This window comes from Aotus nancymaae, unplaced genomic scaffold (assembly GCF_030222135.1).
Source record: "Aotus nancymaae isolate 86718 unplaced genomic scaffold, 86718_ANA_hifiasm-v0.15.2.pri h1tg000007l, whole genome shotgun sequence".
In the NCBI taxonomy this organism is placed as follows: domain Eukaryota; kingdom Metazoa; phylum Chordata; class Mammalia; order Primates; family Aotidae; genus Aotus; species Aotus nancymaae.
In genome coordinates, this window is record NW_026988418.1 from 24,950,173 (window position 1) to 24,969,009 (window position 18,837).

General features: G+C 44.8%; 1 protein-coding gene across 10 annotated transcripts in view; it reads left to right on the forward strand.

The window, feature by feature from the left end:
- Nucleotides 1–5,673: 5,673 nt before the first annotated feature.
- PATJ (PATJ crumbs cell polarity complex component) overlaps nt 5,674–18,837 on the forward strand; it is a 399,000-nt gene continuing 385,836 nt past the window's right edge. For 4 of the 10 annotated variants that reach the window (XM_064372418.1, XM_064372421.1, XM_064372422.1 and 1 more), the window contains exons 1-3: nt 5,696–5,765; nt 18,440–18,496; nt 18,594–18,760. In XM_064372418.1, coding sequence (XP_064228488.1) covers nt 18,475–18,496; nt 18,594–18,760 — 189 coding nt within the window. In that variant the 5' untranslated portion in view covers nt 5,696–5,765; nt 18,440–18,474. Of the gene's footprint in view, nt 5,766–18,439; nt 18,497–18,593; nt 18,761–18,837 lie in introns of all 10 variants that reach the window. The other 6 variants (XM_064372416.1, XM_064372419.1, XM_064372420.1 and 3 more) reach the window with 4 other exon arrangements.

An 18,837-nucleotide genomic window follows, 5' to 3' on the forward strand; every position in this document is an offset into this window, starting at 1 on the left:
TTACACGTTTTAGAATATTTTATTTTGCGTCAGCGGATATAGAAAACAAAGGAGGGATGAGAGAACAGGAAAGAGCAAAAAGGCAAGGTGCTAAGCAGATTGACCCAACGCTTTCATCGATATACTCCTCAATTTCCTTAATCTCGGGTCTCGCTCTCCACGCAGGCCTCCAACCACACCGGTCGGTCCGGATTTCCCTCCCTGTCAGTGCCGGCTGCCCCTACCAAGCGGGGTCTCATCCGCCCACCCGGCCCCCACAGCCCACTTTTCCCAGGCCCTTGGCCATCCCGCGCCGGGTGGAAATTCACCTGCACGAAACAGCTAGGGCAACCGCCCTCCCTCCCTGGAGCCCGCCTCCAGCGGCCCCCGGCTCCCTCGCCCGCCCCCCGCGCCACCCCGGCGCCCCGCCCCAGGCGGGAAGAGTCGGGGCGAGGGGAGGGCCTGCCAGGTGAGGCGCGGTCACCCTGGGCCTCTCACTTCCGCCCAGGTGAGGCAGGGCCGACACCGAGCCGGCCCGGCCGGGGCTCCCACCTGCTCCTCCGGCGCACCAGGTAAAGCGTGGGGTCCCGGCTGTGCGGTGCGCGCTTGTCCCTGGGGATCCCCGCGCCTGGAGGCCGGCGGAGGGCAGCTTCCTCGAGGGCTTCCCGGGCCTGCCTGCCCTGCCCCCGCGCGCTCTCCGCCCGCCCGCTGGAGGGGGTGGGAGACGGAGGCGGAGGGCGCCGCCGGGCGCTTGGAGGTCCCGCGGCGGGAATGGGGCGTTCGCAGAGTGCGTCCGCGCTGGCCCGGGAGGCGGGGCGGGGGCGCCTTCCTCCTACGTCGGGCCCGGGTGACCCCCGTCCTGCCGCGCTGGGCTCGCTGAGGCCGCGGGCAGGGGGCCCACCCCGCCCCGCCTCCCCAGGCCTTTCGGGCCTCGAATCTTGGCCCACTGGTGTTCGGGGGTGGCACCGATCCGATTTTGCGCCCAGATCGGTGCCTATGTTTCGCTCCCAGAGCTGGGCGGAGTCTTTCCCTCCGTTGGTGGCCGTGTACGGAAAGAACGGGGGTGAGGGGACAAAGAGGAGGGGGTATTCAGAGCCGGGCTGAGGGGGCGACTTAGGCCGGGCCGTGGAGGTTCCCAAAAGCCAGTGCTCAAGCCCTGGGCTCTGCCAGCCTTGCTGCGTAGATGAGGAGGTTGTGTTGGAAAGTGCTTACAGCCTTAGGGGAATTCTTGGATTCCTGCTTTTAAATCAAGCTCGGGAAAGCATTTTCAAACGACTGCCACCCTCCAACTCGCCCCATCCGTCCCGCACACTGGCCAAATTAAGTGAACAAACGTCCTTCACCTGGCACTTTGTCATATTTCCAAGTGGCTCGTGTCACTTTGGATTCGAGTTTGTTGTTTATTGGCTTGCCTCTGCCATTTAGAGGGTGCCCCTTTCTGGGCCTTATTTCTCGACTGCATTTAGGGTCTCGCTATTGGTAAGTGCTCGACAAGTGTATCTTAAGTGAATGAAGAAGCCTTTGGAAACCCAGAAGGACAATGTCAGTTCCACTGAGGATGATACTACCACATTCTGGGCTGAGTTCCTAGTGGCTGCCAATTAATTTGCACACATCTATCTGAAAGGAGTGGGGGTGGGGTCAGCGGTTAAAAACTTAAATCTTCACGCCTGTAATCCCAACACTTTGGAAGGCTGAGGCGGGTGGATCACCTGAGGTCAAGAGTTCCAGACTAGCCTGGCCACCATGGTGATACCCTGTCTCTACTCAAAGTACAAAAATTAGCTGGGCGTGTTGGTGGGCGCCCTTAATCTCAGCTACTCAGCAGGCTGAGGCAGGAGGCTGAGGTTGTAGTGAGCTGAGATTGCTCCATTATACTCCAGTCTGGGCGACAAGAGTGAAACTCCATCTCAAAAAACAGCAACAGGCCCTGTGCGGTGGCTCACGCCTGTAATCCCAGCACTTTGGAAGTCAGAGGTGGGCGGATCACAAGGTCAGGCTATCGAGAACATCTTGGCTAACACAAACCCTGTCTCTACTAAAAATACAAAAATTAGCCGGGCGTGGTGCGTATCCGTAGTCCCAGCTACTCTGGAGGCTGAGGCAGGAGAATCGCTGAACCCTGGAGGCAGAGGTTGCAGTGAGCCAAGATCCTGCCATTGCACCCCAGCCTGGGCAGCAAGAACAAACAAAACAAACTTAACTCTGTTTACAGCATTAGAAAATGTTAGGTGAGATTGAGCCTTTTAGCTAAAGTGAGCTTTGATGTTTTTAGGGTCCCTAATGGCCTTTAAGCTGTTAACAAACAACAACAACAAAGCACTCCAAATATGTTGAATTTATTTGGGAATGAGAAATGAGAATTATAGCCTGAGATGCACAACCATTTATTGGTTTTAGAGACTCAAAGCCAGAGTTGGCCATTGGTGAAGATGCCGTTACTGGACAGGTGTTATGGAGAGTGTCTTAACAGGTCTGGCACCCTGCCTCATGCCTGTTATCTCAGCTACTTAGGAGGCTTAAGCAGGAGGATCCCTTGAGACCAAGAGTTGGAGACCAGCCTGTGCAACATGGCTGTCTTTACAGAAAACACTTTTTCAATGGCCAGGTGTGTCAGGAGGTTGAGGCAGGAGGATTGCTTGAGCCCAGGAGATGGAGGCTGCAGTGAGCTGTATTTGCACCACTACACTCCAGCCTGTGTGACAGAGCAAGAACCCTGTCTCAAAAAAAAAAAAAAAAAAAAAAAAAGAAAATAGATTATCTTATCTTATCTGAATTACTGCATTCCTAAAGAAAGAATTTCTTGTGGAATTAAAGTTCTTGAGAGATCTTTATCTCAGACATGCAAGCTTGAGCCTTATCCCTCATGCTCTCCATCTCTAGTTTGTTTGGGTCTGACAAAAAGTGATTTTGTCCTGGTGTCTGTAACTTTCACAAAGATAATAAGAAAGTTAATAAATATGGAAATGGAAGGTACTTATGCACAGAACTTATAAAATGAGTTCTGAAGAGATTCGCCCTTACTAGTCCAGATCCTATTAGGGGTAAGAGGAAAAACAAACTTTTTCCTCTGCTCTCACACCACCACAATCAACACTGAAGACTTCTGTGACCAAATAAATGTGTGGGCCAATCAGTTCTGCATCGAACAATAGCTGATCATCTTCCAGTTTGATTCTGACACTATCTACCTGGGGATAGTGTCAGATCCCATTAAGACTGGCCCCACTTCTGATGCCAGTCACAAGTCCTAGATTGTTTTACCCTGGCTTCTGACTAACTGGCTATAAATCGGGAATCCACAACTCCCTCCTCTGGTTTGGTTAATTTGCTAGAGCAGCTCACAGAACTCAAGAAAACACTTAGGTTTATTACTGATTTATTATCAAGAATATTACAAAGGATATAAGAGGAAGAGATGCATAGAGTGAGGTATGGGAAGGGACATGCCACCCACCAAGAACCTCCATATGTTCAGATATCAAGAAGCTCTCCCTACCCCATCTTCTTGGGCTTTTTTTTTTTTAATTGAGACAGAGTCTTGCTCTGTCACCCAGACTGGAGTACAGTGGCGTGATCTTGGCTCACTACAACCTCCACCTCCCGGGTTCAAGTGATTCTTCTGCTTTAGCCTCTGTAGCAGCTGGGACTACAGGTGTGCACTGCCACGCCCAGCTAGTTTTTTGTATTTTTAGTAAAGGGGGGTTTCATCATGTTGGCCAGGCTGGTCTTGAACTCCTGACCTCAAGTGATTTGCCTACCTCAGCCTCCCAAGGTGCTGGGATTACAGGCATGAGCCACCACACCCCACCTTCTTGGGCTTTTTATGGAGACTTCATTGGGTAGACAAAATTGAAGCATGGAGTAGGGAAACCCAACAATGCCTATCTGTTCAGATTTTTCTTGGCCTCTCTGTGTGGCATTCCTTCCTTCAAGGTATGGGCAGGACCCCTTCTGAAATGGGGGTCTTATGACCTATAATCACACAAAGGAAGTCAGATAATTTTTAAATTTATTTATTTAGAGACCGAGTCTTGCTCTGCTGCCCAGGCTGGAGTACAATGGCGTGATCTTGGCTCATTGCAACCTCCTTGGCTCACTTTTTGTATTTTTGGTAGAGATAGGGTTTCACCATATTGGCCAGGCTGGTCTCGACCTCCTGACCTCAAGTGATCCACCTGCCTTGGCATCCCAAAGTGCTGGGATTATAGGCGTGAGCCACTGCACCTGGCCAAAATTATTTTTATTTCTTAAACTATTTGTTTTTGAGATGGAGCCTCACTCTGTCGCCCAGGCTGAAGTGCAGTGCCGCAATGTCCACCCACTGCAACCTTCACCTTCCCGGGTTCAAGCGATACTTCTGGCTCAGCCTCACGACTATAGGCATGTGCCACCATGACTGAGTAATTTTGTTTGTTTGTATTTTAGTAGAGACAGGGTTTCGCCATGTTGTCCAGGCTGGTCTCAAACTCCTGACCTCAAGAGATCCACCTGCCTGGGCCTCTCAAAGTGCTGGGATTACAGATGTGAGCCATCACACCTGGCTTCTTTTAAAAATTTTTTAGTAGAGACTGGGTCTCACTGTATTGCTCAGGCTGGTCTCGAACTCCTGGTCCCAAGCCATCCTCCCACCTTGGCCTGCCAAAGTATTGGGTTTATAAGTGTGAGTCCCCCTTCCGGCTCAGAGAATTTCTTTTCTTTTCCTTTTTTTTTTGATCACCCCCTCCAACCCATCGTTCAGAGAATTTCTTTACAGCCAGCTTCAAGACAGAAAAGCAGGGGAAAATTAGAGTCCTGCCTTGGGAAGAAAAAGGAGCAGATGAAAGGAGGGGCAGGAGAATGTCAGAGAGAGAGAGATTCTGTTTTTTTGAGGACTGCTTTTGAGACCTAAAGCACCCCAACAGTATAACAAAAGAGAGTTTTGGGAGTTAAGAGCCAAGAACCATGGATGAAAACCAATATACAATATCACAAGGAGGTCACATAAAATGAGTTTCCCATCAGAAAAGTAGCTGTGTTTAAACTTGAATAGAAATTGCATTTAATGACACCTTAATAAGTTTAAGCCATGCATTAATGTTTCTGTAACTATAAAGCTAACATATTCATTGTAGAAAAATTGGAGAGAATTTTCAAAAAAGAAACTAAAAGCACACAGACTATGTACTATTGAGAGATAACCACTAATAACATGATGTATTTTCTTTCAGACTGCATTTTTTTTTTTGAAACGGAGTTTCGCTCTTGTTACCCAGGCTGGAGTGCAATGGCGCGATCTCGGCTCACCGCAACCTCCGCCTCCTGGGTTCAGGCAATTCTCCTGCTTCAGCCTCCTGAGTAGCTGTGATTACAGGCATGCGCCACCATGCCCAGCTAATTTTTTTGTATTTTTAGTAGAGACGGGGTTTCACCGTGTTGACCAGGATGGTCTCGATCTCTTGACCTCGTGATCCACCCGCCTCGGCCTCCCAAAGTGCTGGGATTACAGGCGTGAGCCACTGCGCCCGGCCTTACAATTGCATTTTTACTTAACAGCATTTAATAATTATCCTTACACAGAACAGCCAGCAGTCGGAATTTACTTGCTTTGTTAAAGTTTAACAAGAATATATTAGGCTGGGGAAGCCAAAGTGGGATTTAATTTGTTCACTTAAGACTTTGCAGGCGGAGGTTGCGGTGAGCCGAGATCGAGCTATTGCACTCCAGCCTGGGCAACAAGAGCGAAACTCTGTCTCAAAAAAAAAAAAAAAAAAAAAAGACTTTGCTCCCCTTGGTGAGCCAACTTGGTAAGTTTTTTGAGAAATAGGACTAATCTACCTTAATATTTGCATGACCATTGCTATGTTTTTTTCTTAGAGTTTTGTGTAGATTTGGATGCCTCCCCCACTTTTTTTTTTTGAGATGGAGTCTCGCTCTGTCACCCAGGCTGGAGTGCAGTGGCGCAATCTTGGCTCACTGCAGCCTCCGTCTCCCGGGGTCAAGCGATTCCCCTGCCACAGCCTCCCAAGTAGCTGGGACTACAAGCGGGCACCACCACGCCAGGCTGATTTTTTGTATTTTTAGTAGAGACAGGGTTTCACCATGTTGGTCAGGATGGTCTCGATCTCCTGAGCTCGTGATCCTTCTGCCTCCACCTCCCAAGGTACTGGGATTACAGCTGTGAGCCACCGCGCCTGGCCTGGAGCCCTTATTTTAGGTTCTGGTGCAAAAGGGGAGAAATTTAGTGCCTGTCAATACCTTTCCTTTTAAGTCAGTGGGATAGATCGATGCTGAAGATGTATTGTTCAGTCTTTTCATAAATAACTTAATGATTACACACTAAAATCTCTTTTACAATAATTTAATTATTAGCTTTTTCAGTGCCATGATCATGGTTCACTAGCCCTGACCTCCCTGGCACAAGAGTTCCTCTTACCTCAGCCTGGACTACAGGCATGTACCACCACGCTCTGCTGGTTTTTGTTTTTGTGGAGATGGGGTTTTGCCATGTTTTAAATCATTTTGATTGAAAAGAGATATTTTTGGCCGGGCGTGGTGGCTCACGCCTGTAATCCAAGCACTTTGGAGGCCAAGGCGGGCGGATCACCTGAGGTCGGGAGTTCAAGACCAGCCAGACCAATATGGTGAAACCCCATCTTAAAAAAAAAAAAAAAGAAAAGAGATTTTTTTTTTTCAGATAGAGTCTCACTCTGTCACCAGGCGTCAGGCTGGAGTGCAGTGGCGCGACCTTGGCTCATTGCAACCTCCACCTCCCGGGTTCAAGCAATTCTCCTGCCTCAGCCTCCCGAGTAGCTGGGACTACAGGCACGCGCCACCACACTCAGCTAATTTTTTTGTATTTTTAGTAGAGACGGGGTTTCACCATGTTGGCCAGGATGGTCTTGATCTCTTGACCTCATGATTCGCCTGCCTTGGCCTCCCAAAGTGCTGGGATTACAGGCGTGAGCCACTGCGCCCGGCCATGAAAAGAGATGTTAATAGTAGCTATCATTTTTTGAATGTGTACTGTGTGCTAGGCTAAATGCTCTAAATTATCCTCTTCAATATGCATATGAAGTGATTCCCCCCACCTCCATCTCTCCCTGCCCCCAGACAGAGTCTTGCTCTGTCACCCAGGCTGGAGTGCAATGGTGCAATCTTGAAATTGGCTCACTGTTACCTCTGCCTCCCAGGTTCAAGCAATTCTCCTGCCTCAGCCTCCTGAGTAGCGAGGATTACAGGTGACTGCCACCATGCCCAGCTATTTTTTGTTTGTTTATTTATTTACTTTTTGAGAAAGAGTTTTGCTCTTGTTGCCCAGGCTGGAGTGTAATGGCACAATCTCAGCTTACCGCAACCTCCCTCCGCCTCCCAGGTTCAAGCGATTCTCCTGGCATGAGCCACCGTGCCTGGCCTATTTTTTGTATTTTTAGTAGAGACAGGGTTTCACCATCTTGGCCAGGCTGATCTCGAATTCCTGACCTCATGATCCGCCCGCCTCAGCCTCCCAAAGTGCTGGGATTACAGGCATGAGCCACTGGGCCTTGCCAGGAAGTAATTTTTATTAACTTTTTTCTTTTTCTTTCTTTTTTTTTTTTTCAAACAAGGAAACTGAGGTGTAGGGAGATTTAAACAATTGGCCAGAAGAACAGAGTGGGTCCTAGGGATAGACCCTAAGTCTCTATGATTTCAAAGCTCATAGGCTATAGAATTTTCCATATTTCAGTAGTTGGCTATTGAATCAGCTGGCAAAACATTGATTACTGAAGTAGATATTTAGTTCTTAACCTGTTTTTGTGTTAGTTACAAATTGGAAATGATCTAAATTTTCATCAACAGGAGATTGGGTGAAGAAAGTATGTATTCCTACCCTGGAATGTTACTTAGTTGTTACAATGACTGAGGAGGAACTGCCTATATCATCGTGAATAACAACCCCACCCCCACCTGTTTTTGTTTTTTTTTTTTAATGGAGACAGGGTCTCACTCTGTTGCCCAGGCTGTGGAGTGCAGTGGTGTGATCATGGCTCACTGCAGCCTACATATCCTGGGCTCAATTGATCCTCCCACTTCAGCCTCCCGAGTAGCTGGGAGTACAGATGTGTGCCACCACATCTGGCTAAGTTTTAAATTTTTTGTCAAGATGTGGTCTTGCCATGTTGCCCAGGCTGGTCTCAACCTGAGGCTAAAGTGATCTGCCTGCCTTGGCCTCCCAAAGTGCTGGGATAATAGATGAATAAATCTTAAAAATATAAATTTGAGCTTAAAATAGCAAGTTGCTGAAGAATAAGTATACAGTATGATGTAATTTATATAAAGTTTAAAAACCTGCTGAACAATAATACTGCAAACCAGGACAGTATGTGTTTTAAAAATTTCACATCTGAATTTTGTCTGTACTGATTGCTTGCATTTGGGAAGCTGCCTCATAGTTCAAAGAAATTAGTGGAACCTCTGTGAGGTGATCATTCTCTAATGTAGGTTATACTCTTAGAATCAAACCAGACTCCTGACCTTGCTTTGGCCCTCTGCACACCTTGCTTGGTTTGGTAGATAGATAGGTTTTAAGCCTGGATCTGTGGGCTTTCAGGGACAGGTCAGTTTCATTTCACTTTAGCTTCCATTAATAATTAGTGGGTGTGGCTTTGACCATAGGGGCTGGTGGGCAGGGCTTCTCCCTGGCCTTCCTTGGGGTTATTTTCTGGAGCGTCTAATGAAGTTCCAGAACATAGTGTATAGAGGAGGGAGATGAGTTAAGTGAATGTTGAGGGTCAGGTTATAAATGTCATCCCACCCCCCTACCCTCCCCCCGTTTAAAATTTGAAGTATTCTCCTCTCATTTTTAAAGTAGTTATCCTAAAAGGTCATTAACATTTGAACCCCTTCCCTATGAAATTAACTATCTCCAGTGTCATCTGTGTTTCCTTGCTTTGTTTTTACTTTTTTTCATAGCAACCTTTTATCTTTTTAATTTTATTTTTTTCTTTTTTATTTTTTTGAGATGGAGTCTTGCTCTGTTGCCCAGGCTGGAGTGCAGTGGTGTGAGCTCCACTCACTGCAGCCTCCACCTTATGAATTCAAGTGATTCTCCTGCCTCAGCCTCCTGAATAGCTGGGATTACAGGTATACAACATGACGCCTGGCTAATTTTTGTATTTTAGTGGAGATGAGGTTTCACCATGTTGACCACTCTGGTCTCAAACTACTGGCCTCAAGTGAGCTGCCTGCCTTGGCCTCCCAAGGTGCTGGGAGTACACGTGTGAGCCATGGTACCCAACTCCTGATGTGACCATAATTTCGGGGGAGAAGTTGGCAGTGCATAGTCTGTAGTGTGGGTAAAATTGAACAGCATTTTTGAGGTGGAAACTAATCATTAGTGAAGAGTATAAATGCCCAGGTCTTTTTAGTGGGGACTGGCTACGTGATTGGAGATCTCTAAGTGTGAAAATTGCCCAGATTTTTTTGTCGTTGTTGCTCGTTGGAGAAAACTGCTACCAACAGGAATACAGAAGCCTACCATAGGCTGGGTGTGGTGACTCAGGCCTGTAATCCCAGCACTTTGGGAGGCTGAGGCAGGAAGATCATCTGAGGACAGGAGTTCAGGACCGGCCTGGCCAACATGGTAAAACCCTGTCCCTACTAAAAATACACAAATCAGCTGGGTGTGGTGGTGCACACCTGTAGTCCCCGCTACTAGGGAGGCTGAGGCAGGAGGATTGCTTGAACCTAGGAGGTGGAGGTTGCAGTGAGCCAAGATCACGCCAGTGCACTCCAGCCTGGGCAACAGAGTGAGACCCTGTCTCAAAACAAAAAGCCTACCATACAGGGGTTTAACTTTGTTCCTACAAAAGTGACCAAGTTGTAGACAGAGTATTATTGATACGCACTGCTTAACTTTGACTAGTTTAATGAGAAAGTCAGCATGAGTTAACTGAATTAGTCTGAAAAACTTGTTTTCATTTCGTTTTAAAAAATTTATTTGTGTTCATTGAAGCAGTATTCACAAGTTTTTATTTCAGATTCTGAATTTATTTATTTTATAGAGATGGGGTTTCACCATGTTTGTCAGGCTGGTTGGTCTCAAACTTCTGACTTCAGGTGATCCACCCGCCTCGGCCTCCCAAAGTGCTGGGATTACAGACGTGAGCCACCATGCCTGTCCTCAGATTCTGAATTTAAAGTGGTGTCTTTCAACTTCAATTTCACCATTTCCTGAATGCTCACTGTCAGGAGGACTTAAGCATTGCCTAGGCTTAAGCATATATCTGCAAAATGGCAAGACTGTTCTGGCATTTGTATATATTTCCAAAATCCCAGGGATACAGTGGTCAAAAATATAGTATTTTTATATTTAAGTTGTTTGGAAAAAGTCTTATCATTTGGTAGGAACACAAGGTGGGACACCTGACTTGAATCTGCATTGGCATGGCAGCAGATATATTTATCTGAAGTACTGGTAGAGAGCAACCATTATTCTTTGGCTAGGAAAGTTTGTTTTTCATTTAATCAATCAGTACCTCATAAGTGCTGAACTTTGAGGACAAAGGAATGATAATTAGACTAGACACATCCTTAGCTTTGTACTCCAAAGGAAACAATAGAAACTTAAAGCTTCAATTTTTGAATAACTTCAGAAATCATGACTATGTTTACAATTGACATTGATATTTGCACTTGATATTGATAAGCATAAATGTGATTATATTTACACTTGCTCATTGATTCTTCAAATTCTCTGGTTCAATGAGCTCTGGAAAATTCCCACTGGGGAGTTATGTGTGGTCTAATTGTGACCTGCCCAATTCACTTGTGCAGTTAGAGACTAAATACCTGTTCTTTTCCAAAGAGATTGCAAGTGATCTTTTTCTTTCCAAATTTCAAGTTAGACATATCATATGTCTTATTAAATCAGTGGGGAGTTACATTCTTGTGAATTACTGGGATTTCAAAAATTATTTCTCAGAGGCCTTACTTTGCCTATATTCTTGATTCTATTATATATATTTTATTTATTAAGTTTTTAATCTTAATCTGATCGAGTTTAATAAAATATGTATAATAAAATATAATTTAAAATTAAATTTCTATCTGTCTTCAAATGCTCTATTAATTGGCATTGGCCTAGGCCATGGGTTTTAAAAAGCCACAATATTATAATAATTTCCTTCAGTCACATTCTACAGTGAACCAGATATGAAAAATTCATGGCACAAACTCTCTTGATCAATGATGGAGTGGAAGCTGCCGAGCATAATAAATTTCTCATTCTCTGGAGGCTGTACAACTATGAGGACAGTAGTACAATGTGGCATTTTAATTTCTAGCTGTGACCAATTGTAGGTAGCCTATCTATGACAAGTTAGACTCGGTTTTACCATGTTTCAACAAAGTTGAAATCCCCTTCCATAAGCCCTGCTGGTTTCTTAAGCAGACAGGTCAAAATTGAATGACCAAAGATTTCCTATGACCATACCATGAGTGAGACATAGTTTCCATTTAGCCTGAGTGCTGTCTGATGGATATTGAGTTGTAGAGTTACTGGTGTTTCTTACTTCTCTTGCCATCTTTTTTTTTGAGGCAGAGTCTCCCTCTGTCGCTCAGGCTGGAGTGCAATGGCATAATCTCGGCTCACCACAACTTCCAGCTCTGGTGCTCAAGTGATTCTCCTGCCTCAATTTCCCGAATAGCTGGAACTACAAGTGTGTGCCACCATGTCCAGCTAATTTTTTGTATAGAGATAGGGTTTCACCGTGTTAGCCAGGATGGTCTCGATCTCCTGACCTTGTGATCTGCCCACCAGGGCATCCCAAAGTGCTGGGATTACAGGCATGAGCCAGAGTGCCCGACCTTCCCTTATCATACACTCTGTTTTTGATCGCAGCTCACTGCACCCTCAATTTCCTGGCCCCAAATGATTCTCTCACCTCAGGCTCCCAAGTAACTGGAACTACAGCTTTGCCATGATGCCTGGCGAATTTTTTTGTATTATTATTATTTTTTAATAGATACAGGGTTTTGCTGTGTTGCCCCGGCTGGTCTCAAGCTCCTGGGCTCAAGCAATTTACCCACATGGGCCTTTCAAAGTCCTGGGATTACAGGCATGAACTACAGTGCCTGGACTTATATACTCGTAAAGCTTTAATCTTCTTCCCTAGATATTTCTTTACACCATGGAATTGTAATTTTCCAGGCCTACTTTGTGGACATAGTTTAACCTTACTAATTATGAGTCAGAGACTTGGGTTTCATGGCGTGTACCTGTAGTCCCAGCGACACAAGAGGCTGAGGCAGGAGGATCTCTTGAGCCCAGGAGTTCAAATACAGCCTGGGCAACATAGTGAGACCCTGTTTCTGAAAAAATAGAAAAAAAAATAAGAGAGGTAGATGGCCAACCAATTTCCACCCTTAACCCTTACCAAGAGATATTCTACTATGGTCTCCAAAATGTGCAAGATGATTCATTAAGAGGTTAGGAAGATGACAGTAAAACTTTACCATTTCTACCTTACCCTCATAAAGTTTCTATGTTATGTATGCTTTAAAACATATGTGTATAGTAGTAGTATGTGTTTATAATTATTTAAAAATAAATTGAGGTACATGGCTGCCGTATTTTTTACTGATGGGAATGTGTGTTTTTAAAAGTTTGAAGACCACTAATCTATACCATGATCAGAATTACCTTTTTTTTTTTATTTTTTTTTATTTTTATTTTTTTTATTTTTTGTTTTTTTTTGAGACGGAGTTTCGCTCTTGATACCCAGGCTGGAGCGCAATGGCGCGATCTCGGCTCACCGCAATCTCCGCCTCCTGGGTTCAGGCAATTCTCCTGCCTCAGCCTCCTGAGTAGCTGGGATTACAGGCACGCGCCACCGTGCCCAGCTAATTTTTTGTATTTTTAGTAGAGACGGGGTTTCACCATGTTGACCAGGATGGTCTCGATCTTTCGACCTCGTGATCCACCCGCCTCGGCCTCCCAAAGTGCTGGGATTACAGGCTTGAGCCACCGCGCCCGGCCCAGAATTACCTTTTAAAAATAGAAATCTGGGGCCGGGCGCGGTGGCTCACGCCTGTAATCCCAGCACTTTGGGAGGCCGAGGCGGGTGGATCACGAGGTCAAGAGATCGAGACCATCCTGGTCAATATGGTGAAATCCCGTCTCTACTAAAAATACAAAAAAAAAAAAATTAGCTGGGCATGGTGGTGCATGCCTTTCCCAGCTACTCGGGAGGCTGAGGCAGGAGAATTGCCTGAACCCTGGTGGCGGAAGTTGTGGTGAGCCGAGATCGCGCCATTGCACTCCAGCCTGGGTAACAAGAGCGAAACTCTGTCTCAAAAAAAAAAAAAAAAAGAAATCTGGACTCAATGTTTCCCTACTTAAAAGCCTTTAATTATTTCCTGTTGCTAACAGGATAAAGACCAGTCTGCTTAGCATTATTTACAAGGACCCTTTCAAATTAGTCTATCTAGATCAGTGCCTCTCAAACTATCAGTGGTAAAAGATTAGGCTCCCCACTCCATAATCTTTCAAGAACTTATGTTTTTGTAAAGTAAGTTGTTAGAAAAAAAGATTTTTTTTTTTTTTTTTTTTTTTTTGAGAAGGAGTCTGCCCTGCTGCCCAGACTGGTGCAATCTCGGCTCTTTGTAACCTATGCCTCCAGGGTTCAAGCGATTCTCTTGCCTCAGCCTCCTGAGTAGCTGGGACTACAGGCGCCCACCACCATACCTGGCTAATTTTTGTATTTTTTGTAGAGACAGGGGTTTCACCATATTGGCCAGGCTGGTCTCAAATTCCTAACTTTGTGATGTGCCTGCCTCCGCCTCCCAAAGTTCTGGGATTACAGAAGTGAGCCAGCATGCCTTACCTATTTTTTAATTTACAGTGAGAGAGGTTTCTGATGTGTTCTCATTCCAGTATTCCTAAACTTTTTAGACAGGGTTAGTCATTCTTTATTTATAATTTCTCTTAGCGTGTGGTACATACCTCTGCTCTGCTATTGTGTGTTTATGCCTTACAGTATAATTATCCCACTGTGTGGCTTGCAGACTGTCGTAGCTATCATCTTTTTGTCACTTTTACTTTATTATTATTTTATTTATTTTTAAAGATGGGGTTTCACCATGATGGCCAAGCTGATCATGAATATTATTATTTTTTATCTTGCTCTGTTGCCAGACTGGAGTGCAGTAGTGCAATCATGGTTCACTGCAACAGTGATCTTCTGGGCTCAAGCAATCCTCCCACCTCAGCCTCCTGAGTAGCCGGGACTACAGGCATGAGTTAACAGGCCTAGCTAATTTTTGAATTTTTTGGTAGCGACTGGGTCTCACTATCTTGTCCAGGCTGGTCTTGAATTCCTGGGCTCAAGCAATTGTTGCACCTTGGCCTCCTAAAGTGCTGGGTTTACAGGTGTGAGCCACTGCATTGGGCCCTATTTTTCATTATTTTTATTTTGAGTTTTTGAGACAGGGTCTCATGCTGTTTCCTGGCTGGAGTGCAGTGTTGTAATCTTGGCTGACCGCAGCCTCAACCTCCCCGAACCCAGGTGATCCTTCCACCTCAGCCCCCTGAATAGCTGGGACTACAGGCATGCACCATCACACCTAGCTAATTTTTGTATTTTATGTAGATACAGGGTTTTGCCATGTTACCCAGGCTGATCTCAAACTCCTAGGCTCAAGCGATCCACCCACCTTTGTCTCCTAACGTGCTGGGTTTACAGGCATGAGCCATCATGCCTGCTGCCTAGTTTTTAAATTGTAAAATTAAAACCTGCAGCATTTAAATTGGTAAAGTGAAAAGTTTAATTTTTCAGTCTCTCCATCATCACATCTGCTTTCTAGAAGTAATCACTATTACTACATTGACTATCTTTCTAAATCTCTTTTTCTTGATATGTGCGTCTGGCTATGTTGCCCAGGCTGATGTTGAACTCTTGGGCTCAAGTGATCCTCCCACCTCAGCCTCCCAAGTAGCAGGGATTATAGGCACATGCCACCATGCTTGGCTTAACTCTTTTTCTAGAAGCCTACACACACACATTTTTTTTTTCTGACAAACGTGAAAATAATGCACTCATTCTGAAACTCTATTTTCCTCTAATGAAAAGGGTTAGATTCTCAAAGCATCCTCGTATGAATGTGAAATCTTACCCAACTCCAAACCTTACTCATGATTCGGAGGCTACAGGTAGAAGCCAGACACAGATGAACATTCCTTCCTGGAGGAACCCCCAGCCAGCAGGCACATCTTTCAGAGAATTTCACTTTCTTCTACATTAGTTCATATTATCGACATACTGAAAATACTGATATGAAGTCACTTCTATTTTTTTTTTTTTTTTTTTTGGAGACGGAGATTTGCTCTTGGTACCCAGGCTGGAGTCCAGTGGCATGATCTTGGCTCGCTGCAACCTCTGTCTCCTGGGCTTGAGCGATCCTCCTGCCTCAGCCTCCCAAGTAGCTGGGTATAGGCAAGTGCCATGCCCAGCTAATTTTTGTACTTTTAGTAGAGATGGCGTTTCTCTGTGTGGGCCAGGCTGGTCTTGAATTCCTGACCTCAGGTGATCCACCCGCCTTGACCTCCCCAAGTGTGTGATTACAAGGCATTAGCTGCCTCGACCAGCTTGATTGGTTTCTTTTGAGGTGTAGATGACTAATAAGAGTCTGAAATCATTTGTCCAGCTTGGGGAGTTTTCTTTTCTTTTTTGTTAAGACGGGGTCTCCCTTTGTCACCCAGGCTGGAGTACAGTGGCATGATTCATGGCTCACTGCAACCTTAACCTCCTGGGCTCAAGTGATCCTCTCACCTTAGTCTCCAATGTAGCTGAGATTACAGGTACAAGCCACCACATCTGACTAATTTTTTTGTTTTTGTAGAGACGACGTTTTCACTTTGTTGCCCAGGCTGGTCTCAAACTCCTGGCTTCAAGTGATCCTTCCACCTTGGGCTCCTAAAGTTCTGGGATCACAGGCATGAGCCACTGCGCCTGGCCTGGTTTGATAAATTTTGCTAAGCATATACATCTGTGTAAACAGTACCACCTTCAAGACACAGAACATTTCCATCACTCCAAAAAAGCTTCCTTGAACCCCTTCCCAGTGTAGGGGAGGGGAAATATCTTTAGCTTCTACCCTTCTAAGTTTTTGGTTGGGGACCTTGTAATAAAAGGTAGATTAACGAGAAAAACATATAAAGTTGTTTAATATAAGTTTTATGTGACATGGGAGTTTCATAAGGAAGTGAAGACCCGAGGAAACAGTTAAACCTGAGTATTTTTAAATTAGGTTTGATGAAGAAGGAAGAGTTGTGGAATGTGATAGGACAGAAAGGGATATGAGCTAGGAGTACTAAACTGGGAAAAACTTAACAAGGCCTATTTGTTCAGATTCCTCTGGGTGTTCCTCATTTTTTTTTTTTTTTTTTAATTTTTGAGACAGAGTCTCACTCTGTTCCCCAGGCTGGAGTGCGGTGGATCGATCACAGCTCACTGCAGCCTCAACCTCTTGGGCTCAAGTGATCTTCCTGCCTCAGGGTCCTGAGCAGCTGGGACTACGGGTGTGTGCCACCATGCATGGCTGATTTTTTTTTTTTTTTTTGAGACAGAATTTTGCTCTGTTGCCCAGGCTAGAGTGCAGTGGTGCAATCTTGGTTCACTGCAACCTCCACTTCCCAGGTTCAAGCAATTCTTGTGCCTCAGCTTCCCAAGTAGCTGGAATTAAGGGTGCCCGCCACCACGCCCAGACAGTTTTTGTATTTTTAGTAGAGGAGAGGTTTCACTATCTTGACCAGGCTGGTCTGGAACTCCTGACTTCATGATCCACCCGCCTCAGCCTCCAAAGTGCTGGGATTACAGGTGTGAGCCACCGTGCCTGGCCTGCATGGCTGATTTGTAAAATTTTTTTGTAGAGACAGGATCTCACTGTGTTGCCCAGGCTGACCTCAAACTCTGGGGTGCAAGTGATCCTCCTGCCTCGGCCTACTAAAATGCTGGAATTATAGCCATGATTCCGCTCCGGCCACTCTGTGTTTTGAGATTAAGATGCTGCTATCTTCTGGGAATAGAGAGGAACCTCTCACAAGCGAATCCTATGGTCTACTTCAGGGGAAGTCCTTTCTGCACCTGCTGTTTCTCAGATTCCTTCAGCTTAAAATATTCAACATGCCAAGGTGTCATATTTTGGGAGTTGCATGTTCTGAAGCCTATCATAGCTCCCTTTCACCCTGTCTCAGGTAAATTAATCTATAATTATAGATTAGTTTTGTCAGTTCTTGAACTTCATATGAATGGAATCATGCAGTACAATTTGTGCCTTTTTGGGTCAGATTTCTTGTTCTCAACATATCATTTTTGAGATTTATCCTTGTGTGTATCAGTAATTTTTTTCTTTTTTATTTCTGAATATTATATACCATTATTTGTTTATTCATCTGTTACTAGACATTTGGGTTTTTCTAGTTTTGGGCTTTTATAAATAAAAATGCTAAAAACTTTCATGTACAGGTGTTTTTGTGAGCATGTATTTTCATAAATATTGAGTAAATATTTATGAGTCGAAGTGTTGGGTCATATAGTAAGTGTATTTTTAGCTTTATAAGAAACTACTGGCTGGGCACGGTGTCTCATGCTTGTATTCCCAGCACTTTCAAAGGCCAAGGCACGCAGATCACCTGAGGTCAGGAGTTCAAGACCAGCCTGGCCAACATGGTGAAACCCCGTCTCTACTAAAAATACAAAAATTATCCAGGTGTGGTGGCGCATGCCTGTAATCCCAGCTACTTGGGAGGCTGAGGCAGGAGAATTGCTTGAACTTGGGAGGCAGGGGTTGCAGTGAACCTAGATCGCACCACTGCACTCCAGCCTGAGCTACACAGGGAGACTTCGTCTAAAAAAAGAAAAAAGAGACCGGGCATGGTGGCTCACATCTGTAATCCCAGCACTTTGGGAGGCCAAGGTTGGTGGATCATGAGCTCAGGAGATGGGAGACCAGCCTGACCAACATAGTGAAACCCCGTCTCTATTAAAATACAAAAAATTGCCTGGATGTGGTGGCACACACCTGTAGTCCCAGCTACTTCAGAGGCTGGGACAGGGGAATCGCTTGAACCTGGGAGGTGGAGGTTTCAGTGAGCCAAGATCGTGCCACTGCATTCCAGACTGGCGACAGAGAAGACTCTGTCTCAAAAAAAAAAAGAAACCACCAATTTTCCAAAGTGGTTGTGACATTTTACATTTCTATTAGCAACATACGAGATAGTTCCAGGCACTTCACAGCCTTGTTGACACTTAGTATTATTGTCTGTTTTTTAATTTTAGTTATGTTAGTGGGTGTGTAGTGACACCTCATTGTGGTTATAATTTGAATTTCACTGAGTGGAGTCTTGATAAAGAATGTTCTTGAGGTTTTTCTTAAATTTTCTGTAGGATTATAGCCATACACAATTGAAATTCATCTTTTATATTTTTAAATTTTTCTTTAGGTGTCTTTAAGAGTGATTGAAGAGAATAATTCAAAATGCCTGAAAATCCTGCTACAGGTATACTGCATATATTGTTCTATAATTAATTAATGATTTAAAAATGGAATCTCAGATGGGACTTAACTGTTATTCTACTTATTCATCTTGACCCAAGATAAACTGCAGGTCCTACAGGTCCTTGATCGCCTGAAAATGAAATTGCAGGAGAAGGGTGACACGTCGCAGAATGAGAAGTTATCTATGTTTTATGAGACACTAAAGAGTCCTCTCTTCAACCAGATACTCACACTTCAGCAGTCCATCAGGCAACTGAAGGGACAAGTAAGTTACTCATCAGAGTTTCACATTAATATATTATGTTAATATATTGAAACCATCAAAGAAAGATAAAGGAGATA